The sequence below is a fragment of the Geospiza fortis genome, unplaced genomic scaffold, assembly GCF_000277835.1.
Source record: "Geospiza fortis unplaced genomic scaffold, GeoFor_1.0 scaffold327, whole genome shotgun sequence".
Classification (NCBI taxonomy): Eukaryota; Metazoa; Chordata; class Aves; order Passeriformes; family Thraupidae; genus Geospiza; species Geospiza fortis.
The window spans coordinates 2,315,306-2,330,010 of NW_005054410.1; the positions used below are offsets into that span (position 1 = coordinate 2,315,306).

Here is a 14,705-nt window from a genome sequence, read left to right on the forward strand (position 1 = left end):
CTGCAGGCAGGTGCTCTCAAAGACTGTGAAGTTGAAGGGTATAAAAGATTGCAGGAAATACTTATTGTATTAATTCTCCCACAGCTGAAGGAACACCTGAAAATTTGCGCCTAGAGAAACGTGCAGTGGAAACTATTCAGAGTTACAAAATTTAGAATTTCAAGGAAGTTGACAGCAAAATTCAAATATTACATATTTGTACATATTCTACTCTTTTATGTGTGGCTCTAGATCTAATTTAAGTTTCTTGCAAATTCTTATCCTTATCTGCTTTGCTTTTTCACCTTTCTATTCAAGAATGAAATTTGTTGATTTTTAAATAGTTATTTTAGTACTGTGATTATTGTCAGACTTTTCAACTGAACTACTCTTCAAATCTTGCATAGCTACTTTAAAAATGTGCAATTTTTAAAGAATTGTGAAAAATATAATTCCTCTGTTTCTGAAAGTGACCTCAAATTTCTAAAGCTGCTTGGGTCAAAGTCGATGTCTAGGCAGAATCGTAAGAACTGAAGGCATGGGCTCAATCTTGTATGTATCTTGCTTCAGCAACTTACCACTTCAGATCTCAAAATTAATCTTTCATACTTAGTTTTCTGTCCATCTGAATCTAGTAATGAATACCCTGGCAGGAAATCTGTGTCTACTATTTTGCATTGAGCTATTTTTTTTTCATGCTCTGTGTTAAATAGTAGAAAAAGCAATAGCACTAGGAAGTACTTAATGTTTTACAGAAAAATACTCATAGAATGGTATCAGTCGGGCACCAATCTTCAAGAATTAGTAGTGTACAGGTGATAATGGTGTATTACTGTGAGGTCAGACCTGAGCTCAAGCAATTGTATTCACGTGATAGTGAAAGCAAAAATCAAATGTTTCAAAATGGATGTTTTCTTGAATGAAAGTGAGAAAGTTTTGTTTTAGATGTCACTTTCATTTAGTAAGTTATCTTTTGTGTGGAATACATAGAGAAAGTTTCTTTGCAGTTACCTCCTTGTGCTCCAAAAGGAGAGCATTTCTTTAGTGACTATCTCACTTCATGCTGAATGGCTCCACACTATATAAATTTTATTCCTAAATGAGCATGTTGTATCAGAAGACCAAATCATGGATGAACAGGACATAGAGTTGAACTGGAACTGAAATAAATTCAAGAGATTTTAAGTATTTATTGGAGAAGAAGTAATGTAAGAAAACAGACAAAGCTTAAGTGTGCACCATATCAGAGATGCAAAGCCACAAAATACATTGCATCAATAATATTATTTCAACATAAATGTGTATTTTGGTGAAGATGCAAGATGCCTTTGAACAGCTGTCATGATGCTGCTAAGGAATGTCTCTGTGTGGAGCTTGGACACTGCTCTGTAGAACTCCTTGCAGTGATGTGGGCTGGATTACAGTCACACTTTTTCAGAGGCTCTGATAAATAATGGGCTCAAGGTTCTGCTACTGCTCATAGAAGACTTTCAAAGTGGGATGAACTGAAAAGGAGGCCCATGTGCTCAAGGGACTAAAATAACCCTACCCATGGGGCAGCAGCCTAGTCAGTAATTACAGGGGGTTGGAGTCTCTTTAAGCTGAGAACAGCAGAGAAGAATTTAGACCTGTGTTACAAGATGATCCCAAGTCTTCATCTTATTTGATAAAGAAGGAATTCGATGCTAGTTGCTTTATCACAGCAATGGTGGATTTATCAGGGTGATCTTCAGGTGCTAGTGGCAACACTGATTAGAAATGCCATTATTACTTATGTGAGTCAAATCATGCCACTTAGGCCTACTATTTTCTGCTAGAAAATTCTCACCAGTTTTCAGTTTCAGATTCCAACCCAGTGCTCTCAACTGGCATAATGTCAAAGGGGAAAGAGGAGCTGAGGAGTTTTTGATAGGTGTCGCTTTCAGGTTAATGGAGGACAAAATATTCTTCTGTAAGTTTTCCTAATTTTAACTATCAGTTAGTCTAGATGTCTTTTCCCTTTCTGCAAGTATGAAAATGTTTCTCACATTTCTAGGGGCAAGATAAACTTTTGTGGTGGTCATATGGGTTAGCTTATTTGGAGAGCTCATATTCCTTTAATGACAAAGATTAGAATGAAACCTTTGTTACAGGATATTTTTTCTGAATACCTTAGGAAGTATTTCTGTGTTAATGGATCAGAATGGGATGATTAAAGGGGGCCACATTTACAGTAGTAGGAGCACTAAATGTGATCGGAAACAATGCTGCTTCCTTCATTGCCTGCTTAATGATAACTAATGTTTGCACACACAGGTGTTCTATGCAGTGTAAGGAAAGACGCTTAACGATGATGTAAAAAGGGATGTAAACAAATTCTGCAGCTGAGATCATATTTTCTCAGAATCATACACATACAGACAAGAGATCTTCATATAGAAGAAGATGCTCATTACTGAGTAATTTGTTTTTTTGATTCAGGTTTGCTAACACCCTTTCTCTCTAAAGAGACCCAGGGAGATCCTTCACAGTGACAGCAAGGGTCCCCAGGTCAGGTGACTGTTTGCACAATCTGAACAAACATGTCTTGAAGCAGGTCACCTGAGCCATGCTTAGAGAGGAATCATTCAACCTGAAACATCAAAAGGGGGCTAACTTCCTCTACAGCTCAGAGGAACATGACTTGCAGCCTAATTGCACATTATTGTAACCAGACAGGCAACAGGGCGCAATCCTAGAGAAGCAAAGAACAGAGACCAGAGCTCTGGTTACACAGGTCTCGCAACACTCAAGATGAAAGAGATCAATGTCTGCCTCTCTTGACAAGAGGAACAGGCTTTTGCATTATTGACAAGATTGGTCACTGTGAGCATGTAAATGAGATGGCTCAGTCAGGGTGAGTAGGGACCTTTCTGCACGGTGCTTGCTTTATTTTTTATTGACCTGACACTGGCCAGGCAGGGAAAGGAGCAGGATAGTTGGGCTAGCAGGCAAAGAAGCATTGCCTTTTACTTTGTATACCTGCCTTGTCCTTATGAGCATGGCCTTTTTTTTTTCCTCCTTTTCTTACTTTTTTTTTTTTATTATTATAATTTGGAGGGTGAGAGACTGCTTGTTGAAAGCAAGGAAATCAAAATTAATTGTTTGGATATTTTGAAAATCTTCAGATAATTACTTCATGTTTATAATGTGATTGCAAATGGAAATGGTAATGTCTTGAAGTTGGAAGGGAGTAAATTTAGATAAGATATTATTTAAAGGTATTATTAAGAAATTATTGACTATACGGGTGGTGAGACATTAGAATAGGTTGCTCAGAGGTGTGGATGCCCCATCCTTGGAAGTGTTCAAGGCCAGGTGGGATGGGGCTTTGAGAGACCTGGTCCAGTGGGGATGGAACAAGATGATCTTTAAGGTGCCTTCCAACCCAAACCGTTCTAGGATTATTTTTCAAGAATAATGTATTTGTAAAGATAAAGAAAAGAAAGCCAAGCCTTCAGTTTGTATCTTCCTGAAACAGTTTCTTCTGAGCAACTTTTCTGCTTTCTGCAACAAAAGCAATGTCAGTTTGTATTCTAAAAAAATTTTTATGATTCTTAAATAGCAAATTATTAAAATGATAATCCTTTCCTAAACAAACTTTATAGGAGCAAATGCTAGCAAAATAAGTAAATGGATCACAATTTTTAGAAGATTTAATAATGAAATTTAAATTTAGTAACAGGCAACTTTGTTTCTGCTTTTTCTTTAGACTGTGAAAACTTTTGTCATATTTTGATAGGGATCTTCACAGGGAAAATTGAAATTTAAAAAAACCCAAACCAAAACAACAGCTCCCTCCCCCAAGCCCAAACCCAAACGTGTCTTTGCAAGTCAGGGTTCTGTGTCTTGATGAAAAGTGCTTGTGGATGGTGTACTTGGAAGCTGTGAGATGGAAGGAGGGCAGGCAGGTGAAGATACACAGCTGGGATCAGAACATGTCTATTTGTAAGGTAGCTTGCTCTCCTCCTGGCAGAGCTTACCTACAGGGTGTCACTTGTGTGTGGATGTAGGCTCTCGGCTTCTTTGTGGTGCTGTACTTGTTCACTCCCTCTAGTTGTTGCTTAGGGGGCTGAAAACATGTCAGACTAACAGATGTCACAGGCATTTTGATTTGGCTTCTCTAAAGGTGCAATAGGTTCATTAATCTGGCTGTGTAACTTGGGTTAAAGCCTTCACACTGTTTCATTTTTGTGGGCCTGTTAGGTTCTCCAGGACACTTTATTGCTACGTTAGCAACTCCTGTCATTCTCAGAGTTATATTCATTGGGAAAACTGGGTCTTAAGAACGAAAACTATCAGAATTTATTTTTGATGTGCCTTGTGTTTTTTTCCATTCAGATTCACTTGCATGTTTTAATGGAGGTGAATGTGTGTACAGGGAGCTGTGCAACTGCAGTCGGTTTAATGCGACGGGGCCGCGATGCCAGACAGGTGTGTAAAGAGGGAAATCTGACTGGGTTTCTGGGCTTGCACTCATGTTCCCACAGCTACAATCACTACTCTCTGCCTAAAGCCTCCCTTCATGCTGTAGCACTTTCTCTCTCCTTTCTTTCATGTCATTCTATTTCACAGCATGTTGTGTGCACTGCCCCATCTCAGCTCCTGCTTGTATCAAAAAACCAGCGCTGTGTCTCAAGTGACTCTCCTTTTGTTAGTGTATAACACAGGTGCTGAAAGAGATCACATATGCAGGACATGGGGCCAGTATAATTTTGAAACTTTTGATGGACTCTATTATTACTTTTCTGGGAAATCCACATATGCCCTTGTGAGACACGCTGAATTGGATGAGCAGAGCTTTTCCATACAGGTAGGGAATGGCACTTCTACCTTATTTTGAACTGTTGCTGAACATGCTAATAATGTATTAATTTTAGCAGATTAAAAATAACTTGAGATAATAATAGGGGGTTGTAAAATGTAATCTAGATGTGATTTTAACATGATGTGGGATACGTGTTACGATAGCATAGAATGTAAACAGCTGGAATAAGACTGATGTGTGTCCTTCCAAAGCCTGCTTTGTTCACTCAAAGCTGTGAAAAGACCACTCCATGACCATGGCTATGAAAACACTGCTCAGTTTTTTCCACAAGAGGGGGACCAAACTTCTTGTTCCCATGCTGAGAGCAGATTTGGGGGTATTAGTTCTGTTACACGTTTATTATAAAGAATTTAATTAAAACATTGACTTTGATTTTATTTGGCAGGTGAATAATGATCCTGGATGCCATTCTTCTCCTTACTCCTGCAAGAGGTCCATTAGTTTATTCTTTTCTGGAGATGAACAGATAAAGATGAGCAGTGAAGTCACCTATAAAGGATTTGGGTAATTGCAGTCATGTTTCTAATGCTGTAGTTATACTGGATTTAATATCATGGTGCCATTAATACATGGTACCATGACATAGATGTCAAGTTATTCCTTGATAGGCTGAAAAAGCATCCAGACCACAGCTGCAATAATTACTCTCCACTTCCTGAGTAGTGTCTGAGAAAGGTGATACCTATATTAGTGGTATATAGAATTAAGTATAATCATTGGCATTCATGATTTTTGCTGTTATTTGCAAATTCATCTGGTTTTGTGGTGTTATTCAATATTTACATCAGGGATTTTCAATTGTATGTGGAAGGCATCAGCAGGTAATTTATTTTTAATGGTTATGTTTCCTAACATAATATTTTTGGTTCCAGAGTAAAATTACCTTATGTTGTTGGAAACTTACACATCCAGAAACTAGCTGGATACTTCCTGGTCAGGCACCAGTATGCCTTTACCCTGGCTTGGGATGGTACATCTGCAGTGTACATCAAAATGGCACCAGAGTACCTGGGCAAAACCCATGGACTGTGTGGAAACAATAATGCTATTCTGCAGGATGATCTGGAAACTAGTTATGGTGAGTATTTAATATACTTCTTGTTATGTAATGTGTTGGGTTTTGTTTTTTTTTCCTGGTGAGATAAATGTTACTTAGTTTTCAGTTGTAATGCTGATTGAATTTAAGATGGGTGGCTTTTGAAATGGAAAATATGATTTGGAAATACTTCTGCTAAATGATATTTAGTGAAGAGGACCAATTTCAGTGTAGGTGGGGATCTAGGGAGGAAGATCTTAAAGCTGTCATACTCAATTACCTACAATGGTATTTGTACTTCAGTTTCCTGGGACCTGAAAGGTAAAATCTGTTTTTAGATGTTTACTGGCCTTTTAGAAATGTTGAGGCCTGTGGAAGCCTGAGGCGTTGCAATTGGGAATAAATTGATAATTAGTACATAAAATTAATAAAAACTGTCAAATCCTATTTGATCTGGCATTTCATATGGGCTAAACCTTTCAGAAATAATCAGTGATCTTTCAATGTCAATTTCAGACACTGTCAAAAGGCTTTCCTTTCAGTAAATAATGAGTGAAGACATGTATATAATGCATAAGGAAAAAAAAGAGGAGGAAAAGACCAGGTCCCTTGAAAATTATCCTAAGTGAGGCCATAAAAACTTCTGGAGGTTATTGCTTTGGGCTGTTTAACTGTTGGCTCCTCCTCTTTAACCTGAGGGTATTTCTGCAGAGCACTCCAAAGCTCAGAGTGGATGTGGTCTCCTCTGTTTGTGCATTCCCCTCAGTTTCAGAAAGCACCAGCCCTGCCCTGTTAACCCCCACTAATACTTTGCTCACTAAATCAAGGTGTTTATACTAATACCAAGATAAAGGGATCATTTCCCCAGAGACTTTTCTCTCTCCATTCACCTTTCTCAGTGTCTCCATCCCTTAAATCTGCATTTGTAGCACAAGTAGTGAGTTCACTGTGCATGAGCTTTATCCGCTTGGCTTGGGGAGCAGTAGTAGTAATGTGGCAAGATATGCATTTGTGGGTAATCAAAGCAGTAATGTGTCACCACGTGCCCAAGGGTGAATAATAATAATGATGGATTTGTTGGTTTAACCCTAGCATGGACATTTCTACTTAAATAAGAGTTGCGCCTGTATTTGAGTAATTCAGACGATCATTTTGTACCATTGCAATGACCCAGGAACGCCTCATCTTTCTTGGGTTTCGGACTCCCTGTTGGGCATTCTGTTATAAAGTAGCAGCATCAACCTATGTCTGATTTATTAATTTATCTAAGCTTTTCTTTCCTTTATTCCATTGATGGACTAAGGTAGGTGTGGTCCTTCTCCCTTAAATCCCTTCCTTGCCAAGTTGCTTGAGTGAGCTGCTTTCTGCCACCTGAAAGCCCACTTCTCGAGTTCCTTGTAGAAGTGTTTTTTGCTTCTTGAAAGGACCAGATTGATTTCAGCTGATTCACTTGGCAGAAGGAAGGGTTGGGTGTTCTGTTCTTGGTGTGCTTTGATTATTGAAACGTTTCCCTGGGAAATCCTATAGAAACACTGTTGTTCTTTGAAGTCAGTGTGTGACTCTGTGTGTGTGTCTTGTCCAGGAAAGCTGACAGATGATGTAACAGAATTCGTAGACAGCTGGCAGGAAAATCCTCCACAAGGAACACCTGACTGGGACAGATCTCTCCTCAGCGAACCCCCGTGCCTGACACAAAGCCATGAATCTCTGCAGGTTTGGGTCAACACAAAAGGGTTATTGGCGTAGCTGGTGATTCTAATGGAGCAAGAATTTGACATTTGACTTAATTTGAATTTTCAATGAATTATTTGACAAATTTTAAAGCTTTGAAGGAGCCTGGAAATAGTTGCATCTTTTTTTGGGAGAGATGAATTAAAATGCTTGCTGCAACAGGTCTTCCCTTGTCCTCTGATCACCCCACTGCCCCCCTCCTTTCTGCTGTATTTAATTCTTGATCTGTTCAAATATTATACTGTCTGTATAGCAGCCAATAGAACTGTTTGATTATGAAGCTGAATGAGTCACAAGTTTTAAAATACAGGTTTCTTCTAGAACTTATCCATAGGAAGGACAGAAAGAAGCAGGGAAGCAAAACCAGAGTCAGAGCATTGCTCTGTCATTATTTGCCAGTGTTTAATAAGAGAATTGTTGTTGCTTTTTTCCATGACTTTGAAGTAGTTTTTCCTTTTAATTAGTATTTTCAGGATATAACCCTTAAATCAAAGTGCTTTGAAACTAAAGCTGGTGCCAGCTATGGTTTATTTCTCTTGTGTTTTACTGTGTAGTTCAATTAAAATGAAGGCTTTTTTAGGTGGTCTTGCCTCAGTTGCAAAATTATCTGTGCCCTTTTTGGGCACTGCTATGACATTGGATGAAAAATTCAATGTTATGGAAACTCTGACATGGAGAGCAATGTATTGTTAAACTCTGCTTCTGTTTGGTGAGAGGAAAGTGGTTCCTAGACACAGCAAATGTCTATTCTGATTTTCCACAGCATTCTATTTTATTCTGCATATGTTTATTTTTGCAAACCTTCTTATGACAGCTGTCTCTTTCATTTCAGAGGGTATATGCTCTGTGTAATATCCTGTTACATCCCCCATTTAAACAATGTCATGAGTATGTGAGTCCTCTTTCTTTTATGGCAAGCTGCACAAATGACCTCTGCATGTAAGTGAATGTTTTTGGCTAATTCCAAAGCTATTATAAAAAACCCACGGTCCTTTTATCGTAAGAATGAATTGTAAATGTCAAATGAGCTGATTTGTGGTTTTGTCTGCATGTAAGTTTTTATCTAACATTGTTCTGTTATCTTGCTTTTCTCACTTGTTCTGGTTTTACTGCTGTGGAACGATGTGAAGTTCTTCCTATTTTCTTTGGTATAACAAAGTCAGGCCCAGATATTTTCCAGTTGTTAGTCTATCTGCCTTGAATATGTCATCTGTTTTGATTCTGAGTGTGCAACATCCTTAGGTGCTTTCTGCCATTCTAAAGCCTATAGTGAAATGTCATTGTCAATGGGTCAGTCTGGCTTTTGCAAGCTGTATGGTAATCCATTGAAAAGAGGAATTTGGTAATGATTTGAATTTATGCTGACATTTCATAACCTGCTATAGTCCTGGTCTGAACAGCTTTGACCAGTTAATCTTCTGACCTGCCTTATTTTTTTTTAAATTTAATTTCCATTTCTTGTATTCTGGTGGCTCACTGGTAGAAATTCTACACTTCCTTCTTGTGAGTTTTCTGCAAAATATTACTTCTGTAAAAATTAAGAGCTTTACCGAAGTCTCCTTATACTGCTGTAATTCTGCCTTTTGTGGATTTATTCAGGAAAATAAATAGTGTCGGGTCTCAAAAGTGTTGATACTTATATTGATGACCTCCCTTCAAGGGTGGCAGAAATTTTTTATCCTTTTAAGACTTTTAACCTAGTCCAACAGCACAGTACCTTAGAACACTGTTAAAGTAGATTCAAACAGCATGGCTGAATGCAGTGCAGGAGCATTCATGAGGTTATGAGTGTGTGCTTGAATGGAGGTGCAAAATAATATGTCACCTTTTATTTGTGTAAGGTCAGCAGCTGATGATGCAACCTGGTGTCGAGCGCTCACTGAGTACGCCAGGGCGTGTGCCCAGGCAGGAAAGCCACTTCATGGATGGCGTGTGCACTTCCAGCAGTGTGGTAATGCCCGTGCTCCTCTACTTGGAAATGCTGCTTGCTCCTTATTTTGAAAAGGCTGCCCTTCATAGTTTCAGTTCTTTGCCTTTCTCCAATTTTGGACTCATAATTCATAATGAAGTGATTGAGTCAGACTCACTTCAAGGCTACATAAATACCATGGATTTTCTCTTTATTATGTGCAATTTGTGCTGAATTTTTTTGAAGCACTATGCTTATTACAATGCGATTCTTCAAGGTAATTAACCATTTTTATTTTCATGGAGCTACTCTTTTAAATATTGCCAAAGTCTTCATGGCTTTGTGATACAGAAAAATGTGTGTCACAAGTGTTAAAATCAAATTTAAATTGTACTTGCATAAGACTTCATCTTACTTGTCATGTAATGTAAGTTTGAAAGAGATTTGTCTAATTTGGTTGCCTGCCTGGACCACAGGACCAAAACTGCCTTGTCATCCATGATGGAAGACTTCCACTGTTGTTCCAAAAATTCTCTGTTAATGGGTGTCCTGACTGCTTCTAATGATGGTCTGAGAATCTAAATAACTCTGCTGTGAGAAAGCGTGATTTAAGATTATTCCTTCTTAATGAACCTTTAATGGAGAGAATGTCAATATGTAAATATGTGCTAATTCTCTGTGTGTTAGGAAAGTTATTGTTTTAGACAGTGTTTATCTAGAGAACAGACACTCGTACATGCCAGGAAATAGATCCCTGAAAGGAACATGTGCAATCCATTGATGCCCTGTGACAGTAGCTGTACACCTTTTAATTTCTCTGCCTGTTTCTGCATTTCAGTCATTACCTGTGCTGAACCCTTGACCTACAGTGAGTGCATCAACTGCTGCCCTGTTTCATGCCACCAGCAATCCCAGTGCATTGGCAGTGAGCTCCACTGCATTGATGGCTGCTACTGCCCAGATGGTGAGTTCTGCTTCTCAGGGACACACCTGGTTCCACACAACATTCAGATTGTTCCTCCCCAGGTTTACATCCCTCTCTGACCTGCCTAGATTAAAAGCAGGAGCTCTTTATAAATGGAGTGCCAGCAGCCTGGGTAACTGACCTTGTTTTCCTTACTGACAGGAGCCTTTTCCTCCCTATAAAAAGTAGGAATAGGTTTCAGCTCCAACCACGTTCTACCTGTGAAGCTACAGAATTTCAGTGAAAAATGGGGTTTGCTCTGTGGTTACAGGGCAGGCTGATTGTGGTGCTTGCTGATTGTTTCTTGTTGGTGGGCGAGGATTATTCTGGTAGCTTGGGGGTTTTTTTTGGGTTTTTGGTTTTTTTTTTTTTCTGGTTAGGGTGCTTAGAAAAGCTCAAAATCATGATGTAAATAAAACTCATTCCTGTGGCCAGAAACAGGTTTTGATACTAAGGTTCGTAGACTGTTGTATCATTCTGACAAGTGAGGTATTTAGCAGTGTGGTCTGTAGCAAAACTTTGCCCTCATCACCAAAGTAGATGTTGATATCCAATTTTCCCCTAGTTATTGGCTTCTGTTGAGCACAGAATTCTATCTAAAAGAGGACAGAGAAAGTTATGGATGGATCTTCAAGTCCTGCCTCTTATGTCTACCTTTATTGTTGATGAGTTTAATAATATTTGTCATAAATTGTCTTTTATGGTTCAGTATAGCCTTTTTTTTCTGGTCCTCTGATAAGAAAATAATAATAATAATAGTAATTATAGTAATAAGGAGAAAAAGGCAAAAAAAAATCAGTAAAATGAGGACCATAGAGGCAAAGATTTGTAAATGTGTTAGAAAATAAGCCAAAGGCACTCACAGCAGCATGGTCTGTATGTTTGTGTTTGTTATTTTGTTTGTGTGTTACTCTCTCTCACCCAGTAATTAAATATTTGTTGTTTTCACTATATTTACTATATCTCAAGAAATTTAGTGACTTGATCCCTGTAATATAATTTATTTAATATAATTCAAATGCACATTTTTTGTGAAAATTACTAACAAATAGTCTAAAGATGTATTATCATACAGAAATGTCCATTGGTGTTGTTTTTGAATATAATTGTTAGTGTTCTGTCAGCCATTGTCATGGATATTTCCTTTTTTTCTATTTTATTTCTTCTAGGCTTAATTTATGAAAATGAATCGTGTGTCAAGCCTATGGACTGTCCTTGTGACTACCATGGAAGTTTCTTTGAAATGGGTTCAGTGGTTTATGAAGAATGCAATAACTGGTGAGTAATTTTTCTTACTACGTTGTGAACCAAATCCTTTAATGATCATAAGAAACAACTTCTTCAAGGCCTATTTCAGTTACAAATTGGATAAACTTGATAAGTGCTTACTCCTTCTACATTAAAAAATTGCTATTCTATGTTTTGCAATTAAGGAAAAGAGAAACTATTAAAAGATTAATGCGGAAGAAAAGAAAATGACAAATATTGCAGAGAACATTGTAATATTTAGTCCTGTTTTTCACTTTGGACTCTCCCTTAAAAGATATTGCAGAGAACCTTGTAATATTTAGTTTTTCACTTTGGACTCTCCCTTAAAAGTAAAAAGAATCTAGAATTTAAAATCTTAACAGTAGAATTATACTGATTTTGTCTCCTGTTTGTATTGTCTCACTTAGACATAAAGAGCCTAATGTAATTGTGATATTAAGCTGCTGTTTTGGAATTTAAAAGTCAATTTTATGAATTGGGAAGAAAAATTTGTAGGAAGAGAAAGTGCCTTTTATTGGATCATCTTAACTGAAGAAAATGGATGAACTTGCAGATGAGCAACTTTTTTCTTCCCTGCAACATTCTTATCTTTAAAAGTCATAAGATTCAAATTACTTGTGTTTATTCTTCTCAATATTATTAATATATATTAGTAATCCTTAACTTTTCTAATGGCTATTAAGGAGCTAAAAAGAAATGATAGTGACACTGGGTGCATGGATGAAATTTCACATGATCGTGTCCTCATAACAAGCTTCCAGCCATGAAGACACTGCTAATTAACTCTGTTGTACTCTTTTGTAAGACTTAAGACACTTGGTGCTCATTCCATAGAGAAGGGATGCCGGGAGAACAACTGAGGGACAGTTGTGTATAATTCACAGAATAAAAGTATGAAAAATTTCTTTTGATTTCAGCACTTGCATTGGAGGAAAGTGGATCTGTACAAATTTTACATGTCCAGGTATGTGAGAGTCTCAAATACTGTTTGATAACTCAAGTCTTACTTCAGTAAATATTTCTTTTAGATGTTAATGTGGTGTTTCATTGTGTAACTTGCATTTTTATTTCAATCTACACACTCAGTAGATTAAGTATTAAAATGCCTTGGCTTATCAGTTAAATGTGTTACTGTTTCTGAAAATCAGTTTAAAGAGCCGTAAATCAAATACCCATAATATGCAGATGACAGATGTTATTGCCTCCTTCTGGGGGAGGAGCTGTTCAGGTATCCTGGGTGGGCAGCAGGTAGGAACTCCATGACAAAAGCAAGGAGAAGTTTTGGTTCCTAATACCTGGTTGTGATAGAAATACAATTTTATAAGTTCTAGAATGTGTCAGAGTGTATGAACTCTACAGCAGTAATAACTGTGAGGAATATGCTGTCTTTACTGCAGATTTAGGTGCATTATTTATGATGTTTTTCAGCTGAATGCTCAGTCTCAGGAGACACTCACTTCATGACCTTTGATGGGCGCAAATACACTTTCCAAGCCACCTGCCAGTACATCCTGGCCAAGAGCCGCACATCTGGGATGTTCACTGTATCCTTGCAGAATGCCCCTTGTGGACAGGTAGGACTTGCAGCCTTCTTGTGACCTTCATGTCCTGAAGGGTCTATTAATTGAGGGGGAAAAAAGCATTTAAGAAGAAAAGCAAGCTACAAACTTGTGCATGTGTATGGCTGATACTAATGGTGCTATTAAAGATAATTCTAAGGGTTGTCTTATTTTATATTTGAAAGTTTATGAAGCTGTGCACAGGCATCGCCAAATATTGTTTGCCTTATGTCTAAGACCCATTCTTTCCTCTATTTTGTGTAGGCGTTTCTGAGCATATATTATAAAGCTATGTATGAGGTGTGGAGCACTGGTGAGGTTTTTGACTACAGAGTTTTGTTTTTTTTCAGTCTTGGTAGGGCTTATCATTTTCAGAAAATTATGTCAAGGTAGAAGAGGTCTTAAAAATTCATACATGGTATGGGAAGTGCAGGTGACAGAGCTCTGCTGTTTTCTGGAATCAGGCTTTTCTCACACTCTGAGTTCTATATGTGCATGTAAGGGCAGGATTTTGGCCACACTTATTAAGTTGTGATTACCAAGCTGCTGGACTTGCAGTAGGAGAGAGTTTGCATCTTGGCCTAATTTATGTTTTGTCTCCAATGGCTTTCTGCAATGATTTTTATTTAGAAGCAACTGCACAGGTATTTGAGGTGTATGTATATAGCCTTAAATGACTTAGCTGTAATTCTAGGACATCTGTATATGTTAGGCCCACATTATTACATAATTCACATAAAATCAGATTTAGTGCCATTGCTTTGTACTTCTGTGCAGGTAACTACATTAGTTTTCTTTTGTGTTCTAAGTAAATGTATGATTCTATAAGTCCTTTTTGCGTTAATGATTGCAATCACTCTTCTCTGCAGTTCCCATTGTTCATGCACTTGAGATTTCCTTGGGGAGATGAAATGGTTATGTAAGTTGTCATGTTACACTGTCTAAAGGCCTATTTCAGTAGTAATTTTCTATTTCTGCATTTTAACCTACTTCTCTGCAGGACAGAAAAGACTTAAGTAGAAAGTTAGAATAAAGTTGCAGTGACAAGTTTATTATAATAGAAATTATTTATTTGCAATCCAGGTAAGAGATAAGAGACTGAGTGCAGAGATTCCCCTGATCTCAGTGGTACGAATTGGGAAGTAAGAAAAATAGTTTAACTGGATAGAGACCAAATATATATTTGGAAATTTGATGATCCAGAAATAAATATCTCTTCTGTGGTTCTTAGGAGAACCATATCAGGATACCAGGTGAGATATATGACAGGGCCTAGAAGTTACTACTATTGAAAAAGTGGATTCCTGAGCAGCAAGTAAAATTGCTGTATAATACTCTAACAGTCTTTAGCTCTTTGACATAGAAGTGTTACAGTGAGGGCTGTGAAATGAAATGTTGGCAAGGACATGGAC

At 37.7% G+C, this 14,705-nt stretch overlaps 1 protein-coding gene across 1 annotated transcript in view; it reads left to right on the plus strand.

Annotated features, from left to right (window-relative positions):
* OTOG (otogelin) overlaps positions 1 to 14,705 on the plus strand; it is a 94,047-nt gene that overhangs the window by 5,145 nt on the left and 74,197 nt on the right. The window contains exons 3-13 of the mRNA XM_014309185.2: positions 4,339 to 4,431; positions 4,656 to 4,810; positions 5,211 to 5,329; positions 5,698 to 5,903; positions 7,444 to 7,574; positions 8,425 to 8,531; positions 9,434 to 9,543; positions 10,340 to 10,465; positions 11,635 to 11,743; positions 12,652 to 12,698; positions 13,163 to 13,308. Coding sequence (XP_014164660.2) covers positions 4,339 to 4,431; positions 4,656 to 4,810; positions 5,211 to 5,329; positions 5,698 to 5,903; positions 7,444 to 7,574; positions 8,425 to 8,531; positions 9,434 to 9,543; positions 10,340 to 10,465; positions 11,635 to 11,743; positions 12,652 to 12,698; positions 13,163 to 13,308 — 1,349 coding nt within the window. The remainder of the gene's footprint in view (positions 1 to 4,338; positions 4,432 to 4,655; positions 4,811 to 5,210; positions 5,330 to 5,697; positions 5,904 to 7,443; positions 7,575 to 8,424; positions 8,532 to 9,433; positions 9,544 to 10,339; positions 10,466 to 11,634; positions 11,744 to 12,651; positions 12,699 to 13,162; positions 13,309 to 14,705) is intronic.